Source organism: Gracilinanus agilis, chromosome X, assembly GCF_016433145.1.
Source record: "Gracilinanus agilis isolate LMUSP501 chromosome X, AgileGrace, whole genome shotgun sequence".
NCBI lineage: Eukaryota > Metazoa > Chordata > Mammalia > Didelphimorphia > Didelphidae > Gracilinanus > Gracilinanus agilis.
In genome coordinates, this window is record NC_058136.1 from 70,052,938 (window position 1) to 70,078,224 (window position 25,287).

The 25,287-nt window shown below is 41.5% G+C and overlaps 1 protein-coding gene across 1 annotated transcript in view; it reads right to left on the reverse strand.

Annotated features, from left to right (window-relative positions):
- Window positions 1–25,144, reverse strand: part of MTMR8 (myotubularin related protein 8) — a 41,730-nt gene extending 16,586 nt beyond the window's left edge. Inside the window, exons 1-6 of the mRNA XM_044682893.1 lie at window positions 25,121–25,144; window positions 15,500–15,622; window positions 8,521–8,683; window positions 4,007–4,164; window positions 1,932–2,060; window positions 297–431 (exon numbers count right to left, since the gene is read on the reverse strand). Coding sequence (XP_044538828.1) covers window positions 297–431; window positions 1,932–2,060; window positions 4,007–4,164; window positions 8,521–8,683; window positions 15,500–15,622; window positions 25,121–25,144 — 732 coding nt within the window. The remainder of the gene's footprint in view (window positions 1–296; window positions 432–1,931; window positions 2,061–4,006; window positions 4,165–8,520; window positions 8,684–15,499; window positions 15,623–25,120) is intronic.
- Window positions 25,145–25,287: the final 143 nt, after the last annotated feature.

Here is a 25,287-nt window from a genome sequence, read left to right on the forward strand (position 1 = left end):
AGGCCTGGTACTCTGTGCACTGTGCCACCCAGCTACTCCTAATGCTCTTATATGACACTGTATTATCACTATGTGTTTGGGAGATCTCCTCCCTATCAGAACATTAGCTCCTAGAGAGCAGGAATCATGGCTTAGCCAAACCTGATAGCTACACTAGCTTGGTGCTTTCCACAAAGTAGACGTTTAATAAATACCTGTTGCATGAATGGATGAATTCATAAGAAAGACAGTTAGGGCATACATACAGCAAAAGGGGCACTGAGATGGGAATTCCAATGAATACCCACAAAAGATACCTTTGGCCTCGTGTCTACCACATAGATGAATGGGCTTCCAGGGTTGGCTTGGCTAATGGTCTGTAACATCTGTTCATCCTCCAGGCAGCGGGACCCGAATCCAGAGAGGGGCTGGCTACAGCGGCATATGGCGGCCTGCAACGAGCAAATGCCGCAAGTCAGAAGGGCTCCCTATTACAGTAAGCCAAGTTCTGCAGGGAAGAGTCTTTCGTTTGAGATCTCATCTGCGAAATGGTGCACCCACTCTAGGAATAGGATTAATTGGCATTTCTTGGGCTATGTAGCTTGGAAAAGCACCTTACATACGAGAACTTGGTCAAATTTATCAGAATATGAGCCGTTCCCCAACTGATAAATGGTCAAAGATTCTGGATAAAGAAATCAAAGCTATATATAGGTACATGAAAAAAGCTCTAAATCATTATTGATGAGAGAAACGCAAATCAAAAGAGTTCCGATGTATCATCTGATACTTATCAGATTGGCTAAATTACCAATGTCAGAGGGGATGTGGAAAATGGAGACATTAATACATTGTTGGTTTGAAGAAGAATCTGGAATTATGTCCAAAGAGTCATAAAATTGTGTATACCCGTAGACCCAGCAATACCACTATTGGGTCTGTTTCCCAAGGTGATCTGGGAAAGGGAATAGAAAAATCTCTAATGTTCTAAAATATTTATAGCAGTTCTCTTCATGGTGGCAAAGAACTGGAATGCCCATTGACTGGGGAATGGTTGGGTAAATTGTGATTTATGGTGATGATGGGATACTACTGTGTGGTGAGAAATGATGAGCAAGTTAATTTTTTCAAAAATGGAAATTAATGAAAAGTGAAACAAGCCGAACCAAGAGAACATCATATACAGCAATAGAAATACTGTTTGAAGAATAACTGTGAATGTCTACCTCCAGAGAAAGAACCAATACATAGAACATACATGATGTAGTTTTATATATACACGTTTATTTTTTTTTATCAAATGATGCCTTCTCTAGTTCAGGAAGGGGAGGAAGGGATGGAGATACCTGGGAATTTTAATATACAAACAAATTAATGAATACAAATTAAAACATTTTTAAAAGTGCCTTACACACATTATGATATTTGACGATGCTCATTTTAGAGAAAAGGTTGTTGTAGCTCATAGAGATTAGGAGGCACTCAAGCGACCTGCACTCTCTATAGAAATATAAATTTTTCCTCAGGGCTCAAGATTGTTTCCAATTCTAAACCTTATGTAAAGTTCATTGGGTCAAAGGACTCATATCTGAAAGAGACTTTGGAGATGACCTCATACAAGTCCCTCATTTTACAGATGGTAAAACTTAGTCCTAGAGATTAAGTAATTTGCCTAAAGTCACACAAATAGCAAGTAGAGGAGGTAGGATTTGAACCCAGGTCCTCTGACTCCTGGTCTAATAATGGTCCTTCTACACTTGCAGACTGCAAAATGGAAATGTAGGACTGGAGGTCAAGGGAAAGATATGGGATGATAGTTGGAGCTATAGCAATGAATGAGATGACCAAGGATGGTCTTACTTCCTTCCCCTTCCTGCCCCCTACCCAAGTTAAAGCCAGTAAAGGAGAAAGAGAATCGCCGAAAAAGGGAGAGTACATGTGAAGGAACTTACGTTGTTCTCTTTATGGAAATAGGAAAGCACAGGAATCCGTCCTCTGCTCCGAAACTTGGCACATCCCACCACCATGGCCCTGCTAGCTGCTTTGGGGATGACTAGTTCAGGAGGGTATGTGCTGCAGACCTAAAAGTAAGGATTGCAAAAGTCCACTTAATTCTTATAGGATTTATTTGACAGTAGCAGGCCCAGAGGCGATGATCCACAGGATTGTTGGATTTAGAAATGGGAAGAACTTTAGAGACCACATAGAGCAGGGCACTGCATCCAGGGGGGATACGTTCCAAGACCTACTGTGGACAGCTGAAACCAAGGATGTAAGTGAACACCTGCCGATCCCATAGATACATGCTGTCTTGCCCTGCTCCTACCCCTCAGCTCAGCATTCTGTGGCCCCCCACCCCTGCCTAAAATAAAACCCTAAAAAAAAAAGTGAAAGTGGAAACAGGAGATTGCTGCCAGGGGCAGATCGCTGACTTCCAGCCCCTTCACAGGCAGACTTCAGGTTGATTGCAGATAAATGAAACTGTGGAAAGCAAAATTGCAAATAAGGGAGCCCTGTTGTAGTCTAATTCTCTCAAGTTTTCAGATGGGGAAACTGAGGCCCACAGAGGGGAAAGGACTTGTCCACGGTCACACAGATTATAGTCTTTTCAAATAATACTCTTAATTTCCATAAAGGAGACACGGTGAGACTATACAGCAACAAAATCTACCTTCAGAATGACTGTAATTTGAGGCCGAGGAACACATATGCACACTCACAAAAACAGATCACTGAAATCCACACACGAGGAAGACTATCAAAGGAAGCAAAGTTCACCAGAAATGAGAGCTGAAATAAGGAGATTCAACACTCAAGTGTGCATACCCTTTGGCCCAGTTAAACTATTAGTAGGCCAATGCCACCTAAAAGAGGAAAAAAGGGGCCACGTGTACAAAAATATTTAGAGCAGCTCTCTGTGGTGGCAAAGAATTGGAAACTAAAGGGGTGCCCATCAACCGGGGAATGGCTAAATAAATTATGGTTTATGGATAGAACGGAATACGACTGTGCCACAAAAAATAACAAGAGGCACAGTTTCTGAGAATCCCAGGGAGACTTGTATGAACTGATGTAAAATGAGCAGAACCAGGAGAACAATTTATAAGAGAACAGCATCAGAGAAAATAGCTTTGAAAGACTTAAGAACTCTGATCAATGTGATAACCAATGACAATCTAGAAAACTGAAGAAGAATGACAAAAAGGGGATGGACTCAAGATGCAGACTGAGCTATACATTTTTGGACATGGCCAATGTGGGCATTTGCTTCTCTTGACCATATATACCTGTTAAAAGGGTTTTTTTCTCATTTTCTTTTTTTTAACCCTTACCTTCTGTTTTCGGATCAATACTGTGTATTGATTCCAAAGCAGAAGAGCAGTAATGGCTAGGCAATGAAGGTTAAGTGACTTGAGCAGGGTCATATAGCAAGGAAGTATCTGAGGTCACATTTGAACCCAGGACCTCCCCTCTCTGGGTCTGGCTCTCCATTCACTAAGCCACCTAGCTGCCTTTATTTTCTTTCAAAATAGGTAAGAAAGGTGGAAGGAAAAGAAAAATGTTTGCTAACTGAAAATAAAATGAGTTGAGATTGGAGGTCCTGGGTTCCAATCTGGCCTCAGATACTTCCTAGGTGTGTGACTCTGGACAAGTCACTTCACCCCCATTGCCTACTCCTTACCACTCTTCTTGCCTTAGAACCAATACACAGTACTGATTCTAAGATAGAAGGTAAAGGCTTTTAAAAAGAAAAGAAAATTAATTTAAAAATTAAGCGGTTTCAGAAAGGGAAGAAACAAATCCCACACTTTGTAAATAGGTGAGTTTGTAGGGTATAAATCTAAAGGTGTGATCAGCCAAGACTGGCATTTCAGGACTTATTTGGACTTGGATTTGCAAGAATATAGTCAGCCAACTTAAGAGTAGGATGGATCACTGTTCCTTTGTCTTTTCCACACCCAAAAGTCTCCCTCAGAGATTCTGTTGGCGAGTAGTGATGTATTGCCTTGGAAGCTATCACAATTACCTCAAAGTTTTTGTTTGCATCTGTTATTTCCCAGTACTCATTGGGGATTCCCATGCGCTTGTAGTCTGATTTTAAGTCGATCATTTTCCATCCAATTTCTCTGTCATCTTTCGAAGATTTGGGGTTATAAGCAAATGCATAAAGTTCTTCTGGTCTCACTGGAGAGGAGAAATACCAATGAAAAGTGATATTGTTATCAGGGAGACTTAAAGGAAGCCATCCACAAACCAAGTAAAGGATTAGTTCCTGAGGATTTAGTGTTGAAAGTGAGTCTCTAAAGACCATCTAATCCAACCTCCTCATTTCACCGAAGAGGAAACCAAGGGCCAGAAAGGTTGAGACTTTCCCAATGTCACACAGGTAGGGATCACAGAATCATAGACTTAGGACCAGAAAGGACCTCAGAGACCATCTTTACCATTTTAAAGATGATGAAAATGAATCCCAGGGAGAAGTGACTTGCCTAAGGTCACACAGGTAGTAAGCAACAGAATTGGAATTCATAGCCAAACCATCTGTATACAAATTGAATTCCAGAATCTTAGAGTTGGAAGGGTCCTCACCAGCCCAATAGTTCATGCTCAGGTAACTCCTCCTCAGTATCTTTGACTACTTAAGGACTCCCAGAAAGGGGGAAACCAAGGTAGCTCTTAAGCAGCAACTACTGTCATTAAACCAATTCTTTCTATAACTTTTATAAACTACTTCTATTTCTAGATTCTGGATCCAAGCATAACAAAACCGTTTTTTCTCTTCCATTCAAAACACTTGGAAAATAACTATCATATTCCCTCCACATCATCTTTTCTCTAGGCTAAGCACCCTCAGGTCCCTCAACAACCAATCATGTGGAATGTTGTCCATTTCCATCACTAACTGGGTACCTTCCTGTTTGACAAAGTCCTTCCTAAGATGTAGTAAAGTAGAATTGAATCCAATACTTGATGTAACCTACAGGAAAATACAATGGAGCAATCACCATCCTTGCCAGTGATGGCAGTGATGACCAGTGATGGTGAACCCATGGCACAAGTGCCAAAGATAGGGCAGAAAGTTCTCTGTGGGCACTTGCCTTTCCCAACCCTGAGTTCATCACTAAAAAGGCAGAGGGACTCACACTGAGTTGATCCCCTCCCCATCTCCACCGTGCCTGAAGACATTTTTTCCCATCCCCTAACCCTCCACCCAGCAGCCCAATGGGAGCGCACAGTGGATTAAGATGGGTGGCTCACAGGAGGCAGAGCTGGAGGGGAACAGAGCACTCCGGCCACTCCCCTCCCCCTCTCTACACTCGCTGAGGACATTCACTCACAGGTGGGTGAACCCCTCTGCCCAGCAGCCCAATGAAGAGTGCTTCCTGTCTCCCCTGTGTGGGGTAAGAGGTGGGGTGAAGCATAGCACGTAGTCTCTAGGTGGGGGCTGGCACAGCACTCGGTCTGAGGGGTGTGGTGGGGATGGGGCCTGGCACTCCATCTCTAAAAGGGTCACCATCACTGTCTAATGTGATGTCTAGAGTCTAGACCCTATGCTTCTTTTAATATAGCCTTTGGTCTCGCCTTTTTGGCTTCTGGGTCATACTACTGTCATATACTAAGATCTTTTCTCATCCAAGTCATTGCTTAAAATGCCAAACAGCAACAGGGCCAAGTGCATACCTTTGGAGCATTCCACTAGTTACCTCCCTCCAAGTTGACATCAGCTCATTAATGATCACTCTTTATGTCAGGTTATTTAACCAATTCCAAATGCTCCCAGCTGTACCCACAACCCACTTCTCTCCATCTTTTCAACAAGAGAAGGCAACTTTATCAAATGATTTACTGAAACCTAGGCATAAGATATCTATAGCATTCTCTAATCTAATCTAATAAACTCATCAAAAAAAAGAAATGAGGTTAGTTTGGTTTGACCACTACAATATACTGCCTTTTTCTAAGATCATTTCTGACTCACAGACAGCCCCCAGAAAAAAACTGCCTTTATGTGTACAGAGGCAGTATTTGAATGTTACCATCGGCCTTTATTTTAAAATTGTGGCATTTCTAATGAAGAGGCAGCATGGTCATATCATTACACATAGAGCAATGGGCTTGGAGTTTGAAAGACTTGGGCCCAAATTTGGCCTCTGGTAGGGTGAGCATGGGTAAGGCACTTAACATTTCATTGTCTTGGGCAACTCCCCAAGACTAGAAGGTATTTCTTCATCAGGATTTGAGATAAGAGGTCTAGAGGAAAAATAAGCATCAGTAAAAATAAATACTACAATTTCAGAAAACCAGGCATCTAGATAAACCAGGAAGAAAAAATGTTTTTAGGTTATAGTTAGTTGTTAACTGACATGAGTGGAGGGAGTCTCTGTGTCAGGAGTTCCTTTGTGCTGTTAAACTCATAGGTTTGGACCCCTAAAAAAGTGACTCGTGACCCCTAAATTTGAAGAAACAATCATGCTGCATTCCTGTGCAAGAGAACACCTTCATCTCAGGGTACAGGCTTCATAAAGAAGGGGAAAATTTTTAGCATATAAAGAAAGCAATACAGTAGGGTCCCCATATCTGTGGGAGTTACATTCCAAGACCTACCATAGATGGCTGAAACTGTATATAAACAAACACTTGCTGACCACCATATACATATGCTCTCTTCCCACTCCTGCCCTTCAGTTTCATACTCCTTGGCCAACCCCTCCCAAAAAAAACCCTAAAAAAGTGAAAGTGGAAGCAGAAGAGACCACTGTTGGGGTAGCCCACTGCTTCAGGTACACTTCTGGCATTAGGTGGGCAGGACTCCAGTGCTTTGGGTTGATCAGGAATAAATGAAGCCATGGAAAGTGAAACCACAGATAACAGGGCTCTATTGTACTTTAGTGATGTTTGTAGAAAGGCAACTACCAGTTAATTCCTAATATATAGATATAGATATAGATATAGATATAGATATAGATATAGATATAGATATANATTTCCTCTCCTGGAAGTTCCCAATTCCAGTGAAATCAGGTCACTGTGTAACCATGAGCAAATCACTTACCTTTTCATATCTATAAATTATAGAATAGTTATTCATCTATATTAAGGAAGGGAGATTATCATACTGGTTTAAAGTCCCTCTCCCCGAGAAAAAAGGAGAAAGTATATTAATCATATTTGCAAAGTCCATGGTGCTTTTCCATTCCTGTGACCAGAAACTAAAAATCCCAACCCATGTGTGGCATTAAGAGATCAATTCACTTGCCCAAGGCAAAAAGTTGAACCTGAACTCAAGTCTTCTTGATGATGGCCACAGGTGCATTTATCTTTCCTATTAATTGCTATTAAAATTTTTAAAAATTAATTTCCAGGGGTGCTAAGTAATATTTTTTTCTGGAAAGGGGGTGGTAGACCAAAAAAGTTTGGGAACCACTGACCCAAACAATTACAGGTTTCAGGGTTCCTTTTGGTGAATAGAAATGATTGTACTTGTGAGTAAATTCACTAGGAAGTTGTTCTTGCTAAAAATAGGAACAAAGCTAGGCTTGCTTTTTTGTATGGAAGGGAGACAGTGAGTCTGAGAAGAAGAAAATTCTGCAAAAATTTTAGTACGTACCCAGCTGCCCGGATGCTTTTTTACAAACCTTAGGAAGAGAAAGGGAAGACATATGAAAAGATGAAGACCACATCCCTGCCTTCAAGGTGCTTACATTTTAATAGTTGAAGGAGATAAAATACTTTGAAAGACAACCTTTAATCCCTAGTAGAAGTAAGCATGAAGGAGAGGAATAGATTAACTATCTAAGGTTTTAAGAGAGGAAACAATAATTTTCCATCAGGGTCATCAGGGAAGGCTTCCTTGGGGAAAGAAGGGAGCATTCTAGTTGAGTCTTGAAGTCTACATAAGACTTCAATAAAAGTACATGGTAGGGTGGAGGAAATAGAAAGGACCTTCTAAATATTAGATGACCATGTAGAGGGGTGAGGAATAAAGAGCACAGATTTGGATCTAGAAGGTACCTTTGAGACTTAGAGAACTTAGAGTCATAAGATCATAGATTTAAATCTGGAAGGGTCCTGAGAGGTCATCTAGTCCCATCCTATCTTTCACTTTATAGGTGAGGAAACTGATGACTAGAGAGACTAAGACACTTGTCTAAGATCATACCACTAAGTGCCTGAGGCAGATCCTTGACTCCAGAGCCATTGATCCTCTGCTATATCACTGCCTCCCAAACCATAGCCATCATTTTATACGGTATATAGCAGGGGTCAGCAATGTATGGCTCTCGAGCCATATCTGGCTCTTTTGGGGGCCAGAGATGGCTCTTTCTGCAGGAGCCATAAAGTCCATTTTTTTCAGGCGCTGTTACAGGAGCGGCACTGTGAGTACTGTACGGCTCTCACAAAATTATATTTAAAAAATATGGCATTTATGGCTCTCACGGCCAAAAAGGTTGCCGACCCCTGATATATAGGAATAATAATTCCTAAATCTTGAGCCCTTGTCATCCCCAAGCTTTTCTATTATTCATCAAGCCTACCTACCTGGCTGGGAGAGCTTGAGCAGAGAAGCGTGGACTTCCTGACATTCCCATTCAGACCCAAAGACAAAGTTTGCCATTCGAAAATTTTTGCAGTGCAAGAGAAGAGGGTGCCCCATGTTGGTAAGGGCTAACTTCTCAACAGTGGCAATGTGGTGGTGCAGTATCTACAAAAGAAGAAATATGAATCAATCTTTAAGTAGCAATTTTCTCCACTAACGAAATTAAATTCCCCAGTACCAACTCTGGGATTGGTGATTCTTGGACCCTGGCAATAAATAGTTTAAGTAGCCATAGGCTACAAGTACCCTTAAAAAAAGGAAAACATTTTCTCTACTTTTCTGTAGGAAAAACGACAAAGGAGGTAGATAAAAAGGAAAGAAGTCATCCTTAAAAAATCTCTTCATTGGGGCAGCTGGGTAGCTCAGTGGAGTGAGAGTCAGGCCTAGAGACGGGAGGTCCTGGGTTCAAACCCGGCCTCAGCCACTTCCCAGCTGTGTGACCCTGGGCAAGTCACTTGACCCCCATTGCCCACCCTTACCAATCTTCCACCTATGAGACAATACACCGAAGTACAAGGGTTTAAAAAAAAAATCTCTTCATTTTAGCTACGTTTTTAATGTTTAGAGGGACTACTTGAGCACATAAAATAAAGGTCAGATAAAAGAAAAAGAACCTCTGTGGGCTTCAATTAATCCTCAATTTGATGAATAAGAACCAAAAAAAAAGCTTTTGAGGGATGACAGATGGAAAGAACAACAGATTTGGAATAAGATGATCTGGGATCAAGTCTAGGCTCCAACGGCTTGGGATTTAGACTTGAAAGGTTCCTTTAGAGATCATTTAGTCTAAATCTTCCAGTTTTCAGATGAGAAAACTTATTACTTATATGATCATGGTAGGGAGACATGGTAGAAAGAACACTGGGTTTGGAAAAGATCCAGGTTCTGCTTCTACCTCTGTTGCTTATGTAAGACCAGGGACAAGTCAGTTTATTTCCTTAGGACTCAATTTTTTCATCTGTGAAATGAAAGGGGATTGGTTGAGATGGCCTTTTAAAGATCCCTTCCAGCTCCAGGATCCCAAATGACTTCACTCTAAAACCAGTTTCTTCATCTATAAAAGAGGGATACTAATATTTATGCTTCCTATTTCACAGGATTGTTGGAAGGAAACATGTTCTGAAATTGGTAAGAACCATGTTATTAGAATCACTACTTAATGCTAAGCCCATGCCTCATTAAAAGGACCAGTGGAAGGATTCCAGAGCATTGAGTGGGAGCCTCTATTGAAAACACTGTATGAATAGAATTGTTATTTACTGCTGAGCATCCTCTGAATGACTGACACACATAAGAATGGATGGGGGGGGCGCAGCTGGGTAGCTCAGTGAATTGAGAGTCAGGCCTAGAGATGGGAGGTCCTAGGTTCAAATCTGGCCTCGGACACTTCCCAGCTGGATGACCCTGGGAAAGTCACTTGACCCCCATTGCCCACACTTACCACTCTTCCACCTAGGAACCAATACACAGAAGTTAAGGGTTTAAAAAAAAAAAAGAATGGATGGGGAGGGGCAGTGAGGTGGCTCAGTGGATAGAGAGCCAGGCCTAGAGATGGGAGGTCTCAGGTTTAAATCTGGCCTCAGACACTTCCTAGCTGTGTGACTCTGGGCAAGTAACTTAATTCCCATTGCCTAGCCCTTACTGCTCTTCTGTCTTGGGACCAATGCACAGTATTGATTCTAAGATCGAAGGTAAGGTTTTTTTAAAGAATGGATGGCACCGAACTGGCGCCACACCAGGGCAGGGAATGCCTGTAGGTATGAGAAATCATGGCTCCATCCAAGTATTACAACATTCAATTTGATTCTAGGATGGCTTCTACTGGCTAGTTAATTTTTGTGTAGAGTCATTATAAAAAACAAATTCTTCTTATGGTTAGAACCAAGGCAAGAATAAGAATTAGGAATAAGTGGGTTTCATCTTCTAAATCCCTGCCATGCTACAGCTGACTGAGAAAAAAGAAACAAGTGGGAGAGAAGAAAATATGTCCAAATGACATTGTTATTTCAGTTTTCCTTTGAAGCTATCAAAATACAGAGGAAATTGTGGGGGATTTTTTCTTTTGATGTTCTTCCTTATCTGTGCCTCATTTTCTATTATTATGGGCTCAATCATCTTCCTTTCACTCTCGCCCAACCTTCCCCCTGATTGCTTTTTGGTGCTTCCTTCCTAGAGGTCTGGAACAATGTCATTAACTTCCTTTGTCTCATTACTTTTTTCAAATTCTTCCTTTCTGTTAGAAATGTAGAGAATAGATTTGCGAGGGTGGAAGTGGAAGGGTTGGGGAAAGAAAGAAAACAAACATGATTGCTGAAATATAACCACTCACTCATCGGGTCTTGTCTAATTTGTTCCCTTTCTCTCTTCTCATTAGATGGAGACCTAACAACCTTTGATGTGCCACACAAAAAAAAGATACTGTCCACAGTGGTGGACAGAGATGTCCCAAGGATCCTTGGACTACCTTGGGCTTGTCTTAGGCAGGTGGCTTCATCTCTTAGCGCCCTGGGCAGTTTTCTCTGACTCTAAGTGGCGGATCACATGCTATTCTGCATTGATAGAGGGAGTATCCTCACTAGAAGTTCCCTGTTAATACTTACAGGATTTCTTTTTAGGGATTTTTATCTCATTCGATTTGGTACTCTAGGCAAGTGCCACTATGCATCAGTAAAGGGAAGTCTCCTCACTGGGAGTTCTCAACATGGATGAAATCTTGGGTTCTGACTAAAAACACCTATGCCAGGAACTAGGCTTGGGTTGGGGAACCAAGATCAGATAGAAAACAAAACATTCAACAAAAACAGGTATTGAATTTCCAGAGTCCAGATCACACCAATAAACCAAGGAGTGGCAATTCATCTCAACCTGGAGGAGTTGGTGAGAAAGGCCCTAAATCGTTCTACTCCTAAGGCAAAGAAGCCTCTTTGATCAGACATAAAGGGTCTCTCATTGCCTTCCTCTAATACCTTCTCAGTTAGAAGGAACAATAGAGCACAGGAATTCAAATGTAACTGAAAAGGAAACCTCTGTAAACATTAGGGGCCAACATAATTCAGTTAGACTAGAGCACTAGATTCCAAATCAGAGGACCCAGGTTTGAATCTCAGCTCTGTCATTTTCCCCCCTGTGTACTATTTCCTTCTTAGGTGAAGTAAGAGCATTAGACTCTATGATCTCTAATCTCCCTTCCAGATCTAAATCTTATGTTCCTATTTTTCTTATTTTGAGGCAAAGAAAAAACTACTGATGAACCACTGGGGAAGAAAACACAACCATGAGAATAAATCTCAGAGATACTCTAGTGCAGTGATTTGCAAAGGGTATATGACAGCATACGTGCAAAGCATTTAATTTTGGAGGTTATGCTATGGCAGAAAAGAGAAAATTTACAAATAATATTGTTTACTATACATTTATTTACCCAATAGACACAGTGTGATGAATAAGTATTTTCAAAATAAACAAAACTTGCCTATTACAAAGTAGATGGCCCTTTGAAGTGTGAGAAGCTAGCTCATACTGTCTTGCACATAGTAGGTGCTTAAGAAACATCTGCTGGTTAAGGCAATCATTAAAATCTGTTTTGCCCAATTATATGGCAATAAATATAGCAATCTAGGTGAGATGGATGAATATTTACAAAAATACAAATTGCCTAGATTAACAGCAGAAGAAATAGAATACCTAAATAATCCCATATCAGAAAAAGAAATTGAACAAGCCATCAAAGAACTCCCTAAGAAAAAATCGCCAGGGCCCGATGGGTTCACAAGTGAATTCTATCAGACATTCAAAGAGCAACTAATCCCAATACTATACAAATTATTTGACATAATAAGCAAAGAAGGAGTCCTACCAAATTCCTTTTATGACACAAATAGGGTACTGATTCCAAAGTCAGGTAGATCAAAAATGGAGAAAGAAAACTACAGACCAATCTCCCTAATGAACATAGATGCAAAAATCTTAAATAGAATACTAGCAAAGAGACTCCAGCAAGTAATTAAGAAGATCATCCACCATGATCAGGTGGGATTTATACCAGGAATGCAAGGATGGTTCAACATTAGGAAAACCATCCTCATAATTGACCATATCAACAATCTAACAATCAAAAATCACATGATTATCTCAATAGATGCTGAAAAAGCCTTTGACAAAATACAGCACCCATTCCTACTAAAAACACTAGAAAGTATAGGAATAGAAGGACCTTTCTTAAAATTAATAAACAGTGGGGCAGCTGGGTAGCTCAGTGGATTGAGAGCCATGCCTAGAGACTGGAGGTCCTAGGTTCAAATCCGGCCTCAGACACTTCCCAGCTGTGTGACCCTGGGCAAGTCACTTGACCCCCATTGCCTACCCTTACCACTCTTCCACCTATAAGTCAATACACAGAAATTAAGGGTTTAAAATAAAATAAAAAATAATAATAAACAGTATATATCTAAAATCATCAAAAAGCATCATATGCAATGGGGATAAATTAGAAGCCTTCCCAATAAGATCAAGCGTGAAACAAGGATGCCCATTATCTCCTCTGTTATTTAACATTGTACTAGAAACATCAGCAGTAGCAATTAGAGAAGAAAAAGAAATTGAAGGGATTAAAACAGGCAATAATGAGTAGACTAAGCTATCACTCTTTGCAGACGATATGATGGTCTACTTAAAAAATCCCAGAGAATCAACTAAAAACTAGTAAAAAGAATCAACAACTTTAGCAAAGTTGCAGGATACAAAATAAATGCACATAAATCATCAGCATTTCTATATATTTCCAACACATCCCAGCAGCAAGAGTTAGAAAGAGAAACACCATTTAAAATCACCCTAGACAATATAAGATACTTGGGAATCTCTATACCAAAATAAACACAGGAATTATATGAACACAACTACAAAACACTTTCCAGACAATTAAAACTAGATCTAAACAATTGGAAAAACATGAGTGCTCATGGGTAGGACGAGCTAACGTAATAAAAATGACCATTCTACCCAAATTAATTTACCAATTTAGTGCCATACCTATGAAACTATCAAAAAACTTTTTTACTGAATTAGGAAAAACTATAACAAAGTTCATCTGGAATAAGAAAAGATCAAGAAAATAAAGGGAAATAATGAAAAAAAATGTGAAGGAAGGGGCCTAGCAGTACCAGATATTAAATGATACTATAAAGCAGCAGTCATCAAAACGGTATGGTACTGGCTAAGAGATAGAAGGGAGGATCAGTGGAATAGACTTGGGGTAAGTAACATCAGCAAGACAGTGTATATGATAAACCCAAAGAGCCCAACTTTTGGGACAAAAATCCACTATTTGACAAAAACTGCTGGGAAAATTGGAAAACAATATGGTAGAGATTAGGTTTAGATCAACATCTCACACCCTACACCAAGATAAATTCAGAATGGGTGAATGACTTGAATATAAAGAAGGAAACTATAAGTAAATTAGGTGAACACAGAATACTTGTCAGATCTCTGGGAAAGGAAAGATTTTAAAACCAAGCAAGAGTTAGAGAAAATTACAAAATGTAAAATAAATGGTTTTGATTATATTAAACTAAAAACCTTTTGTACAAACAAAAACAATGTAGTCAAAATCAGAAGGGAAACAACAAATTGGGAAAAAATCTTTATAACAAAAAACTCTGACAGGGGTCTAATTACTCAAATATACAAGGAGCTAAATCAATTGTTATAAAAAATCAAGCCATTCCCCAATTGATAAATGGGAAAGGGAAACGAATAGGCAATTTTCAGATAAAGAAATCAAAACTATCAATAAGCACATGAGGAAGTGCTCTAAATCTCTAATAGAGAAATGCAAATCAAAACAACTCTGAGGTATCACCTCACACCTAGCAGATTGGCTAAAATGATAGCAGGGGAGAGTAATGAATGCTGGAGGGGATGTGGCAAAACTGGGACATTAATGCATTGCTGGTGGAGTTAAGAACTGATCCAACCATTCTGGACAGCAATTTGGAACTATGCCCAAAGAGCAATGAAACACTGCCTGCCCTTTGATCCAGCCATACCATTGCTGAGTTTGTATCCCAAAGAGATCATAGATAAACAGACTTGTACAAAAATATTTATAGCCGCGCTTTTTGTGGTAGCAAAAAACTGGAAAACAAGGGTATGCCCTTCACTTGGGGAATGGCTGAACAAATTGTGGTATATGCTAGTGATGGAATACTACTCAAAGTGCTCAAAGGAATAATAAACTGGAGGAATTCCATGTGAACTGGAAAGACCTCCAGGAATTGATGGAGTGAAAGGAGCAGAGCCAAAAGAACATTGTACACAGAGACAGATACACTGTGGTAAAATCGACTTCTGTACTAGCAGCAATGCAATGACTCAGGACAATTCTGAGGGACTTATGGAAAAGACGCTACCCACATTCAGAGGAAGAACTGCAGGAGAGGAAACACAGAAGAAAAACAACTGCTTGAACACATGGGTTGATGCGGACATGATTGGGGATGTAGACTTGAAACGACCACCCCAATGCAACTATCAATGATACAGAAATAGGTCTTGATAGATGACACATGTTAAAACCAGTGGAAATGCGCGTTGGCTATGGGGGGGAGGGGTAAAGGGGGCTGAAGGGGAAAGTAAGAACATGAATCATGTTACCATGGAAAATTTTTCTAAAAAATAAAATATAGGGGAAAAAAAACATCTGTTGAATTAGAATGATTATAACCAGTCACTAGGGCCTCTGGTGCCTCTCACTAAAAAAAGATTCAGTTAAACAGTATTCTTCAAAGTAAAGAGTCTATATAACTTAAGAAATAAATTCATTACTAAATACTGAACTTTAGGGAAACTCCTATATGTAAATGAAAAGCCTTTATGTACAAGTCGTCTTTATACTTATTTCTTATCAGGAACACGGACCCAAATTTCCTTCCGGACCTCAGCAGAAGCATCTACATATATCAGATGGGTTGCAGTAAGGTAGAGAGTCCCAGTAGCTGGCTTCTTGTTCACATAACGATTCAGTAATAGAACATTTTCAACCTATTCAGAGAAAGAGAAAAAAGATTAAACTCCAATTTGCTATCTGTGAGAAGTAGACATTTCAATTTCATCATCCTGGTTGCGCTCTCTCTCTGTCTCTGTCTGTCTCTGTCTGTCTCTGTCTGTCTCTGTCTGTCTCTGTCTCTCTCTCTCTCTCTCTCTCTGTCTCTCTCTCTCTGTCTCTCTCTCTCTCTCTCTCTCTCTCTCTCTCTCTCTCTCTCTCTGTCTCTCTCTCTCATGACTATTTCCAGTTTTACCAACATCTTTTCTAAAATGAGATACCCAGAGGTAAATACTGTAGTTCAGTTGTTGTTATTTGTCCCTTGTTTTCAAAGAAGGCCAACGACATCAATGACATTACAGGGTGATGTCTTGACATAAGCATGAAGAGGATTTAAGTGAGGCAGAGTTGCACAAAGTCATCAGCCTCACTCTTTCTTCCATAATCATCCAAATCCAGTGGTAAGACAGAAGTGAGGATAACTGGTGATGGTCGAGGGTGCAGTGGATGACTTTCCATGTCTGACCAAGCTCTAAGTACTCTACAGTGCCTGCTTTAGCTGCCTTCATAGCTACTAGAAAACATTGTTCTCATCTGCCCATTCTACTAGGGGAAGTCTTCACATGCTTGGGGTAGACTCCCTCCTAACTCAGAGACAGGTTTGTGGTCCATGTGGTCCTGGTTTAGCCCATCTGCAGAGATGGCTTCCTGGGGTGTGACCACTGTGCATGTGACAGCTTCTTGGAGCTACAGGTGAGAGCAGGTGATAGGTGGCACCAAAAGCAGATGAGCAGTCCTGAAAAGGACCCAGCCAGTCCTCATACCACAGGCACTAGTCCTCCTTGAATACCCATACACCCCACTCTACAAAACTCTAGTTATAGTGTGATCAGAGCAGGGGACACCAGGATTAGTATCTCCTTAGGCATGGTCAGTCTAGCTCTCCATCTTAATGCAGCCTAAGATCACACTGGTGTTCTTAGGTGCCATATCACAATGATGCTGGAGCAATACCGAGAGTGTAGTTTACTAAAGGCCCTTGATCTTCACATGAACTACTGACCCTCAACCATATTGTGCTTGTGAAATGGATTTTTTTAAATTGTACACTGAGTCTTATTCAATTTCACGTTAGAATATATCTGGCCCATCCAGAGAAAGAACTATGGGAGCAGAAACACAGAAGAAAAACAACTGCTTGATCACATGGGTCAATGGGGATATGATTGTGGATGCAGACCCTAAACAATCACCCTAGTGCAAATACTAATACTATGGAAATAGGTCTTGATCAATGACACACATAAAACCCAGTGGAATTGCTCATTGGCTAAGGCAGGGGGTGGGAGGAGGGGAGGGAATGGAAAGAACATGAATCATGCAACCATGGGAAAATATTCTAAATTAATTAAATAAAAATTTTCAAATAAAAAAAATTTCATGTAAAAAAAAAAGAATATATGTGGCCCAATGTCCTGATGTGTCACCATCTTTTGATAAGGATCCCTTTATGCAAGTCTTTTGTAAAAATCCAGATCACAAGAGGTATTTCACAACTACTCTGTGGGTCTGTGTGGTCAGTCTGTGTGTGTGCGCGCGCACGCGTGTGTGTGTGTGTGTGTGTGTGTGTGCGCGCGCGCACGTGCATGTGGATGGGTCAGTGGTGGCCAGGTGTTTTGGACCACCTGCCAGAAAGGGTCAAGGAGCAACAAAGGGAACAGGAGCAGGCATTGGAGGGAAGGGGGAAGGGGTGAAGGGATGTGATTCAAGAGGACTTGCTGAAATGATGGAGGAAGTTAGGGCAAGAGCTAAGCCACATAGGGAGGAAGGAAGGAGAGTGAAAACCTCAAACTTCAATAACCATTTATTAGCCCCAGTGTGTGCAGAGAACTGTGCTGTGCTCTGGCGGAAATGCACCAAGAAAATGAGGTCTGGTGCCTGCTCTCATGATCTAAGGATGAGTCAAGAATCAGAGGCCAGAACTGATTCTCTGCCTAGAGGAACAAGGGATCCGCTCTCTTTGGAAGCAGTCACCCTTGCTAAGGAGTGAAAGTGGGTCTCCCCCCAGGTAGCTGAGCACCCAGCTGCTTGGCCAGGGCCCTTCTCCCACCCTTCACCCTTGACCACACAGGACATTGAGGCATTTACAAGAGCTCTGCCCTTAGAGAAACTGTAGACCATAAAACATGGTGCTTCCCATTTCCCTTCCAGGAAGAACGGAAATGAGGCACACTTCCGAGGTTTCTTAATCCATTTACTACCCTGATTTGCCCCAAGTATTAGCAATAGCTCAAATCTACTATTTTTTTTAAAATGAGGAACATGTCACTCCAAAAGGCCTTACCAGTCCAAGAATATCCATCAGACATGCTCCCATGCTATCACCATCCAATACCATTTGCCTCAAACAGCATTCAGCATGCAAACTGGGAAAACATAGGTTTTAGAGGTCATCTAAGTCCAGCCCCAACATTTTGTCGTTGAGGAAACCAAAGCATAGAGGGCTAAAATGACTTCTGCAGAGTCATTTGGGCAATAACAGAATGGAGATTTAGACCCAAGCATTCTGACTCCAAATCTTGTCCTCTTTTCTCTTTGTATATTATCAAAAGACCTTCTTTTGTTTTGTCAACAAGGTCTTATTTAGATCTCTTTTTTAAAGAATGAACAAGAAAGCACAAAAAGTCAATAAAGGAAGGGAGAAAGGAGGGAAGAAAAGTGAAGACTGAGGAAGCACTTTGTGCCAATATGGAGGCAATGAACTCTTGCTCAATAGTGGTCAAGCAAAGACTGAATGATTACTTAATGGCCAGGTTGTAGAAAAGAGATTCTGAATTTTTCATGCGTCCTGGATCCTGCCCACCCCTGGCTTGGGCTGGCAGGCCAAGGAAGCCTATAGACTCATTCTTGGTACCATGTTTTAAAACAAAGCTCTGGAGGCAGCAATATGGCTCAGAGGATAGAAATCCAGGTCTAGAGATGAAAGGTTCTGGGTTCAAATCTGGCCTCAGATACTTCCTAGCTGTGTGACCCTGGGCAAGTTACTTAACCCCCACTGCCTAGCCCTTACCACTCTTCTGCCTTGGCACCAATACACAGCATTAATTCTAATATGAAAGGTAGGGGTTTAAATAAAATAAAATAAAGCTCTAAGATTATACAAGAAGCCAAAGGTTAGTAAAAAACAAAGGGATCATTGCTTTTTTCTCCATTTAAATTTGACCAGCCTGCCCAGAAACCTATCCACAGTGGACCCTCAGTTAAAAGCTCTTGTTATAAGGGGAAATTGTTTTCAGGTGTGAGTAGAAGTAGGCTGTCTCTTAGACCTCTTCCAAGTCTAAAATTCTGTTTTTCTACTACTCTGAAAAAGATTCAGTGAAAAACACTACAGGAAATAGATCACGATTAGATGTTGAATGCATTTATTAGATCAGGTAATAAGGTACAGTGGAAACAGCACAGTCAGAGGACATGAAGCTAAATCCAAGCTCTGCTTTTCACTCACTACCTATGTGACCTAGAGAAAAATAATTTCTTCTCTCTGAGCCTCAGTTTCTCCAATGGTGCAATGAAGGGCTAGAACTAGATGCTCTTTAAAGGACCCTTCCAAATCTAAATCCTATTATCTTAAAGATAATGTCTGAAGCCTCTCAGGACTTAACAAAATTAGACAGGTTTCTTTGTTTCTTCCTCCCTCCCTCCCTCCCTCCCTTCCCTTTCCTTCTATTGATTGGAATCAACCTATTATCGATTCCAAGGCAGAAGAGCAGTAAGGGCTACCCAAGGGGAGTTAAGTGACTTGCTCTCAGTCACACAACTAGGAAGTGTTGATGTATTGTTTCTTTCTTTTTAACCCTTACCTTCTATCTTAAAACCAATACTACATATTGGTTCCAAGGCAGAAGAGCAGTAAAGGCTAGGCAATGAGAGCTAAGTGACTTTCCCAGGGTCACAGAGCTAGGAAGTGTCTGAGGCCAGATTCAAACCCAGGATCGCCTATCTTGAGGTTTGGTTCCCTATCCACTGAGCCACCTACTTGCTCCTGTGAGTCTTTTTCAAGTTGAAAGGGTCAGAACCATGCAACCAGAGCCAAAGTGATGCTGAATTTGAAATTCAGAAAAAAAGCCAAAGAATAGCAGCATCTGTTGCAGACTCTCACCTTTACAATGAACATGTTCACTTAGTCACTATGAGCACCTCTTTAAACTTTTTAAGATAAACCTTCTATAAGGTGGGATGTCCCTGGGAGCGTACCTACATCTTGCCTTCTGCTTACTAGAAAAGACATATTCACCAGAATTCTCAGAGCCCCAAGTTTTGGAAAATGCATCCATACAAGGGCTAACAACCTCACCTTGTTTTTTGAACTTAAAAAGAATTTTCCTAGGGGCAGCTGGGTGGCTCAGTGAATAGAGAGCCAGGCCTAGAGACAGGAGCTCCTGGGTTCCAATTTGACCTCAACACTGCCTAGCTGTGTGAACCTGGGCAAGTCACTTAACCCCCACTGCCTAGTTCTTATTGTGTTTCTGCCTTAAAACTGATACTTAGCATCTATTCTAAGACAGACGGTATGAGTTTTAAAAAATAAACATTTTCCTATGGAGAGAAGATACACAGGTAGTATGGTTCCAAGTAAAGCCAGTCCCCGTGCTTTAAATCATTGAAACTTTAAGTCATTAAAGTTTCTCTGAGGAAGAACTGTGGGAGGAGAAACACAGAAGAAAAACAGCTGCTTGAACACATGGGCTGATGGGGATATTATTGGGGATGGAGACACTAAACGAGCACTCTAGTCCAACTATCAATAATATGGAATTAGGCCTTAATCAATGATACATGTAAAACCCAGTGGAATTGTGGGTCGGCTAAGGAGGGGCTAGGTGGGTTTGGGGGAGGGAAAGAACATGAAATGTGTACCTATGGGAAAATACTCAAAATTAAAGTAAATATATATTTTAAAAAAGTTTCTCTGAGAATCTCCCAAATTAGACTCCAGGGTGAAATAGAGCACTCAGTTTGGGGGAGGGGGAAGTTGTTGATCTTGCTTAGTTGACCGCATATTATCTCAAGTGAAGGAGATCAGAGGCCCTGAATTCAAATTGGGGCAGGAAGGCGAATGGGCCAGAGCTCTGAATTACAAGTAGCAGTGTTCATTTTATTCTAATGGCTGTACTTCATCAAACTTGCCAGGCAGCTAAGTACAAAGCACCTGAGCTTGAAAGCAATAAGGTGAAAATAAGACAGAGGGGGCCAGATAACACCTCTAACTCAGCCCCAATGAAGGAAGGGGTCAGGAAAAAATGAGGGCAGAGGTATAAGAGTTTAAGGTTTGTCATATTTCTTCCTGTCATTTGAAGATGCCATATATTGATATATCAACTTTTTTTTAATAGTCATCTCTACGATGTCCAAATTCTTTCTTTCCAGCCCTCCTGGGGGGCGAGTGGAGAAGGGGGAGCAGAGCAAGCCAAGCCAGGAAGATGCTTTCAACTGCCATGTGGGAGGGGAATACAGGAGGGCCCTGTATCTTTGGAGATATTGTTCCAAGACCTACCACGGATGGCCAAAACCATGGATATAAGCAAACGCCTACTGACCCCCATATATATGGGCACTCTCTCTCCACTCCTGCTCCTTGGCTTGGTACTCATGGCCTCTCTCCCCACAAAAAAGAAAGACTCAAAAAAAGTAAAAATGGAAGCAAAAGACACTACTGGGCAGACCTCTAGACCTCTAGGGCTTCTGGTTGACCTCAGATAACTGAAACAGAGAAAAACAAAACCTTGGAGAAGGGAGCCCTACTGTACTGTGGGGTAGTAAGTTCTACTTTGACAGTCCAGTGGTGCCAAGAAGTTTGTTAGAAACCATTCAAGAAATGACTCTTGGGGGCAGCTGGGTAGCTCAGTGGATTGAGAGCCAGGCCTAGAGACGGGAGGTCCTAGGTTCAAATCTGACCTCAGATACTTCCCAGCTGCTGTACGACCCTGGGCAAGTCACTTGACCCCCATTGCCTAGCCCTTACCACTCTTCTGCCTAGGAACCAATACACAGTATTGACTCCAAGACGGAAGATAAGGGTTTTAAAAAAAAGAAATGACTCTTGATGTTGGTCTAGAATAGATGGTTCCTAAAATCCCTCGCTTTACCCTAATCAGAATAAAAATTGCTTGAGGGCGAGTATTGTGTGTTATTATTTTTTTTGCCTTTACTGACAGAGACTATAGTAATAGCTAGAGCCTTTACATACAGTAGGAACTTAATGTTTGTTGAATTATAATTCTAGCAGAAAAGCACTTGGAAAGGAGATAGATTGCAAAGTCAATTCTTCTCTTGTCTAGGTGTGTTGTTTGCCCCTATGAGAATACGGAGGCACCTAGGTAATGCAGTGGATAAGAGTACCGGGCTTAGAATCAGGAAGACTCATCCGCCTGAGTTCAAACCTGATCCCAGAAACTTCCTAGTTGTGTGATCCTAAACAAGTCATTAAATCGTGTCTGCCTCAGTTTCCTCATCTATGAGATGAGCTAGAGAAGGAAATGGCAAACCGCTCCAGTATCTCTGCCAAGAAAACCCCAAATAGAGTCACCAAGAGTGTGAAATGACTGAATAACAACAACAGTTAGAATGTGAGCCCCTGATGGAAGAGGCTAATTTCCTTTTCTATTTGTATCTCAGGAGCTTACCATATAGTAAGTAGTAAATAAATACTTTCTCATTCATTCATATGTTCTATGGAATATTATCAGCCAGTTGTGCCCTACCTAAACCCTTTCTCTGTGGCCCTTCATGGAAAGCACTATAAAATGAGGAAGCCAATCCTTGCACTGCCTTCTTCATCACCAGCCTTGGTTTATTCTAAGCTTTAGGGTTCCTGATGGTATTCTTACAGGCCTACATCATACTTCTGCATTAATTTTTCACCAGGCCTTTCATCTGTCTTCTCCATGGCTTTCTCTCTCTCTTTCTCTCTCTCCAATAACAAAAACCTAAAACCCCCTTAATTTCTATCTTAAAATCAGTACTGTGTATTGGTTCCAAGGCAGAAGAGTGGTAAGGACTAGGCAATGGGGGTGATGTGATTTGCCCAGGGTCACACAACTAGGAAGTGTCTGAGGCCACATTTGAACCTAGTGTCCCCCATCTCCAGGCCTAGTTCTCTATTCACTGAACCACCTAGCTGCCCTCTCCATGTCTTTTTAATCCTAATCTAGTTGGCTCTAAAAACGAGAGAGGGGAAAGTATCTCCTTTGTATTCTTGGGAAATGTAGGGACCATAGATGGGGGACACTGCAGATAACGCCAAATATTTTCTGACATGTTGGCCAATTTTGCTAAAGTTTTTTTCTCCCTTTTTCTTCTTTATTAAAAGTGATGGCTCTCTGGGAAGGGGATGGGAAGAGCCACATACATTGGGAAATGTAGTTGATGCAAAACCAAGAGATCAATAAAATTTATTTTTAAAAAACTACTTGGTCAATGAATTCCCTCTGTAGTCACATGAGGCTTTGCAGATGGTCACTCCCTTTCATTCTCTCCATGGACTTGTTCTTTTACTATCTTCAGAATCTAACTCTTGCGACCCTTATGTACTATGAAATTTTAGGCTGTTGATGATAATAATAATAATAGGTAGCATTTATATAGAGCTTACTATGTTCCGGGCATTGTGCTTTACAATCGTTATCTCATTTGATCCTCACAAAACACCTGGAAGGTAGGTGCTATTATTATTATTCCCATTTTACAGATGAGAAAAGTGAGGTAAACAGAGGTCAAATGATCCACTCACAGTTATGCAGTTACTAAGTGTTTGAGATGGAATTTGAACTCGGATCTTCCTGACTCCAGGCTGAAAGTTCTAGTCACTGGGCTGCCTAGTGCCTTGAAACTATCTACCACTACTATGAACCCTCTGAAATGTGTTTCCCCCCAGTCTGGGGTGAATGTCAGACTATGTCCAGTTTTCTTCTTGCTCTTTCACAAATTCTAAGACTGGTTATTTCCCCTCAATGTTCTCATCATTTTTATTTCAGCAAATCTCATCCTCCACCTTTTGAAGACTCAAATTATCAGTGAAACATGCCTAGAACTGAGTAGCCACTTTGCTTTTCCAGAGAGTTCCAGCAGAGTTTCAACCATCACTACTACATCATGCTTCCATGTGGGGCTTTTGAGCTGTTTCCCAAAGTCCTTCGTCCTTCTTCCTTCTGCCCATGATTAGTATTTTGTGATGACTTTGCTTTTTATTTCCCCCTCTACTAATGTTCACTCAAATGTTTTCCATGTCACTTTTTATAGGATTCCCTGATGAGTATGCGTTTTTAAGCCAGAAAACAGTGCTGTCAACTCCTTTTTTACTTAACTGTTTTCTTCTAAAATAAGGTCTACCCTTTTAGAGTCATTTTGCAGTCATTCCATCAAGTCACAGTGATACCTGGATTTGTGTCCTTTTATTAAGTAATATGGGACCATCTTTTTAAAGCTGAAGAGGATCTTAGAGGCCATCTAGTCCAACTTACCCATTTTGCAGAGGAAACTGAGTCTATAATTCTCTGATAAAAATGTCAGCTATTAATTGGAGCTGGGTTTGGAGACGGCATCCTCAGTGAGTTATATCTCTTATTTGGGGGGAGGGGGAGGGTATATTTTTTCATAGGCTATCAGAGTGGAAAGACACAAGCAAAATGTAGGGTCCTCTTCTTATCAGCCAATCACTTAGCTATGCTTAAGTTCAAGTTATGCCACTCCCACAATTCCAGGCTAATCAGTTAATGTCTTAATGCCCCCAGACAGTCCCCTATGATTTTTAGTTGTAGGGGAGGTGCAGAGCTGTTTTGGTAGAGAGATTCCACTTTCTGGAAGTTCCCTCTACCAATGAAACCACAGGTCTCCTCTATCTATCTCTGTCTCTGCCTCAATAAAACTCTTTAAGACTGCATAAAAGTTGCAGGAGAGTTGCCCATCTACTTTGGTGGTTCTTCATTGGCCATTCAAGAGTTTTCTCACTAGGAAAGTCCCTACATGGAAATTACAGGTCTCGAAATGGAGCCCCAGGGGCTACGGCCCACAAAAGGAAAGAGCCTCAGTTCCATTGTACACGGGCCATCCATCCATTTAAGGGGTGGCCGGGATGTGGAGGTACTCTTCCTACTACACCACACTGCCGCTGTTTGCTTCAGGGAGGAGAACTGGCCAGGACAGAACAGGACCCGACAGGACTGACAGGAGGAAGTTCACTGGAGTCCCAAGGCGTGGTGGGGAGACCCAAAGGGAGAGAGACACACACAAAGCAAAGTGGAGCCCGGGGGCTTGTTTGGGGCGGTGGGAAAGTGGAGGGAATGGCAGGGGAGAAGGGCTATAAAGTGGGAAGAAAGGGGATGAGGGGGAAAGCCTAGAGGGTGGATATTCCGGTGCTCCTAATGGGTGGGAGAGGGATACCCTCGAGCCCGGAAGTAGCTCCAAACCTCCAATGGCCGGGCTAAAGGGGCGCGCCTTACCTTGGGCAGCGTGATGTGCTCCATGGCCTCGGCCTCCTGCAACTCTGGGTCCCAGGTGATAAGCTCGGCCCAGGACCGGGATGAGCAGCTTCAGCCGCCTCCTCCCGCTCGTTCTCCTCCTCCTCCTCCTCCTCCTCCTCTTCCTCCTCCTCCTTTTCCCCAGCGGC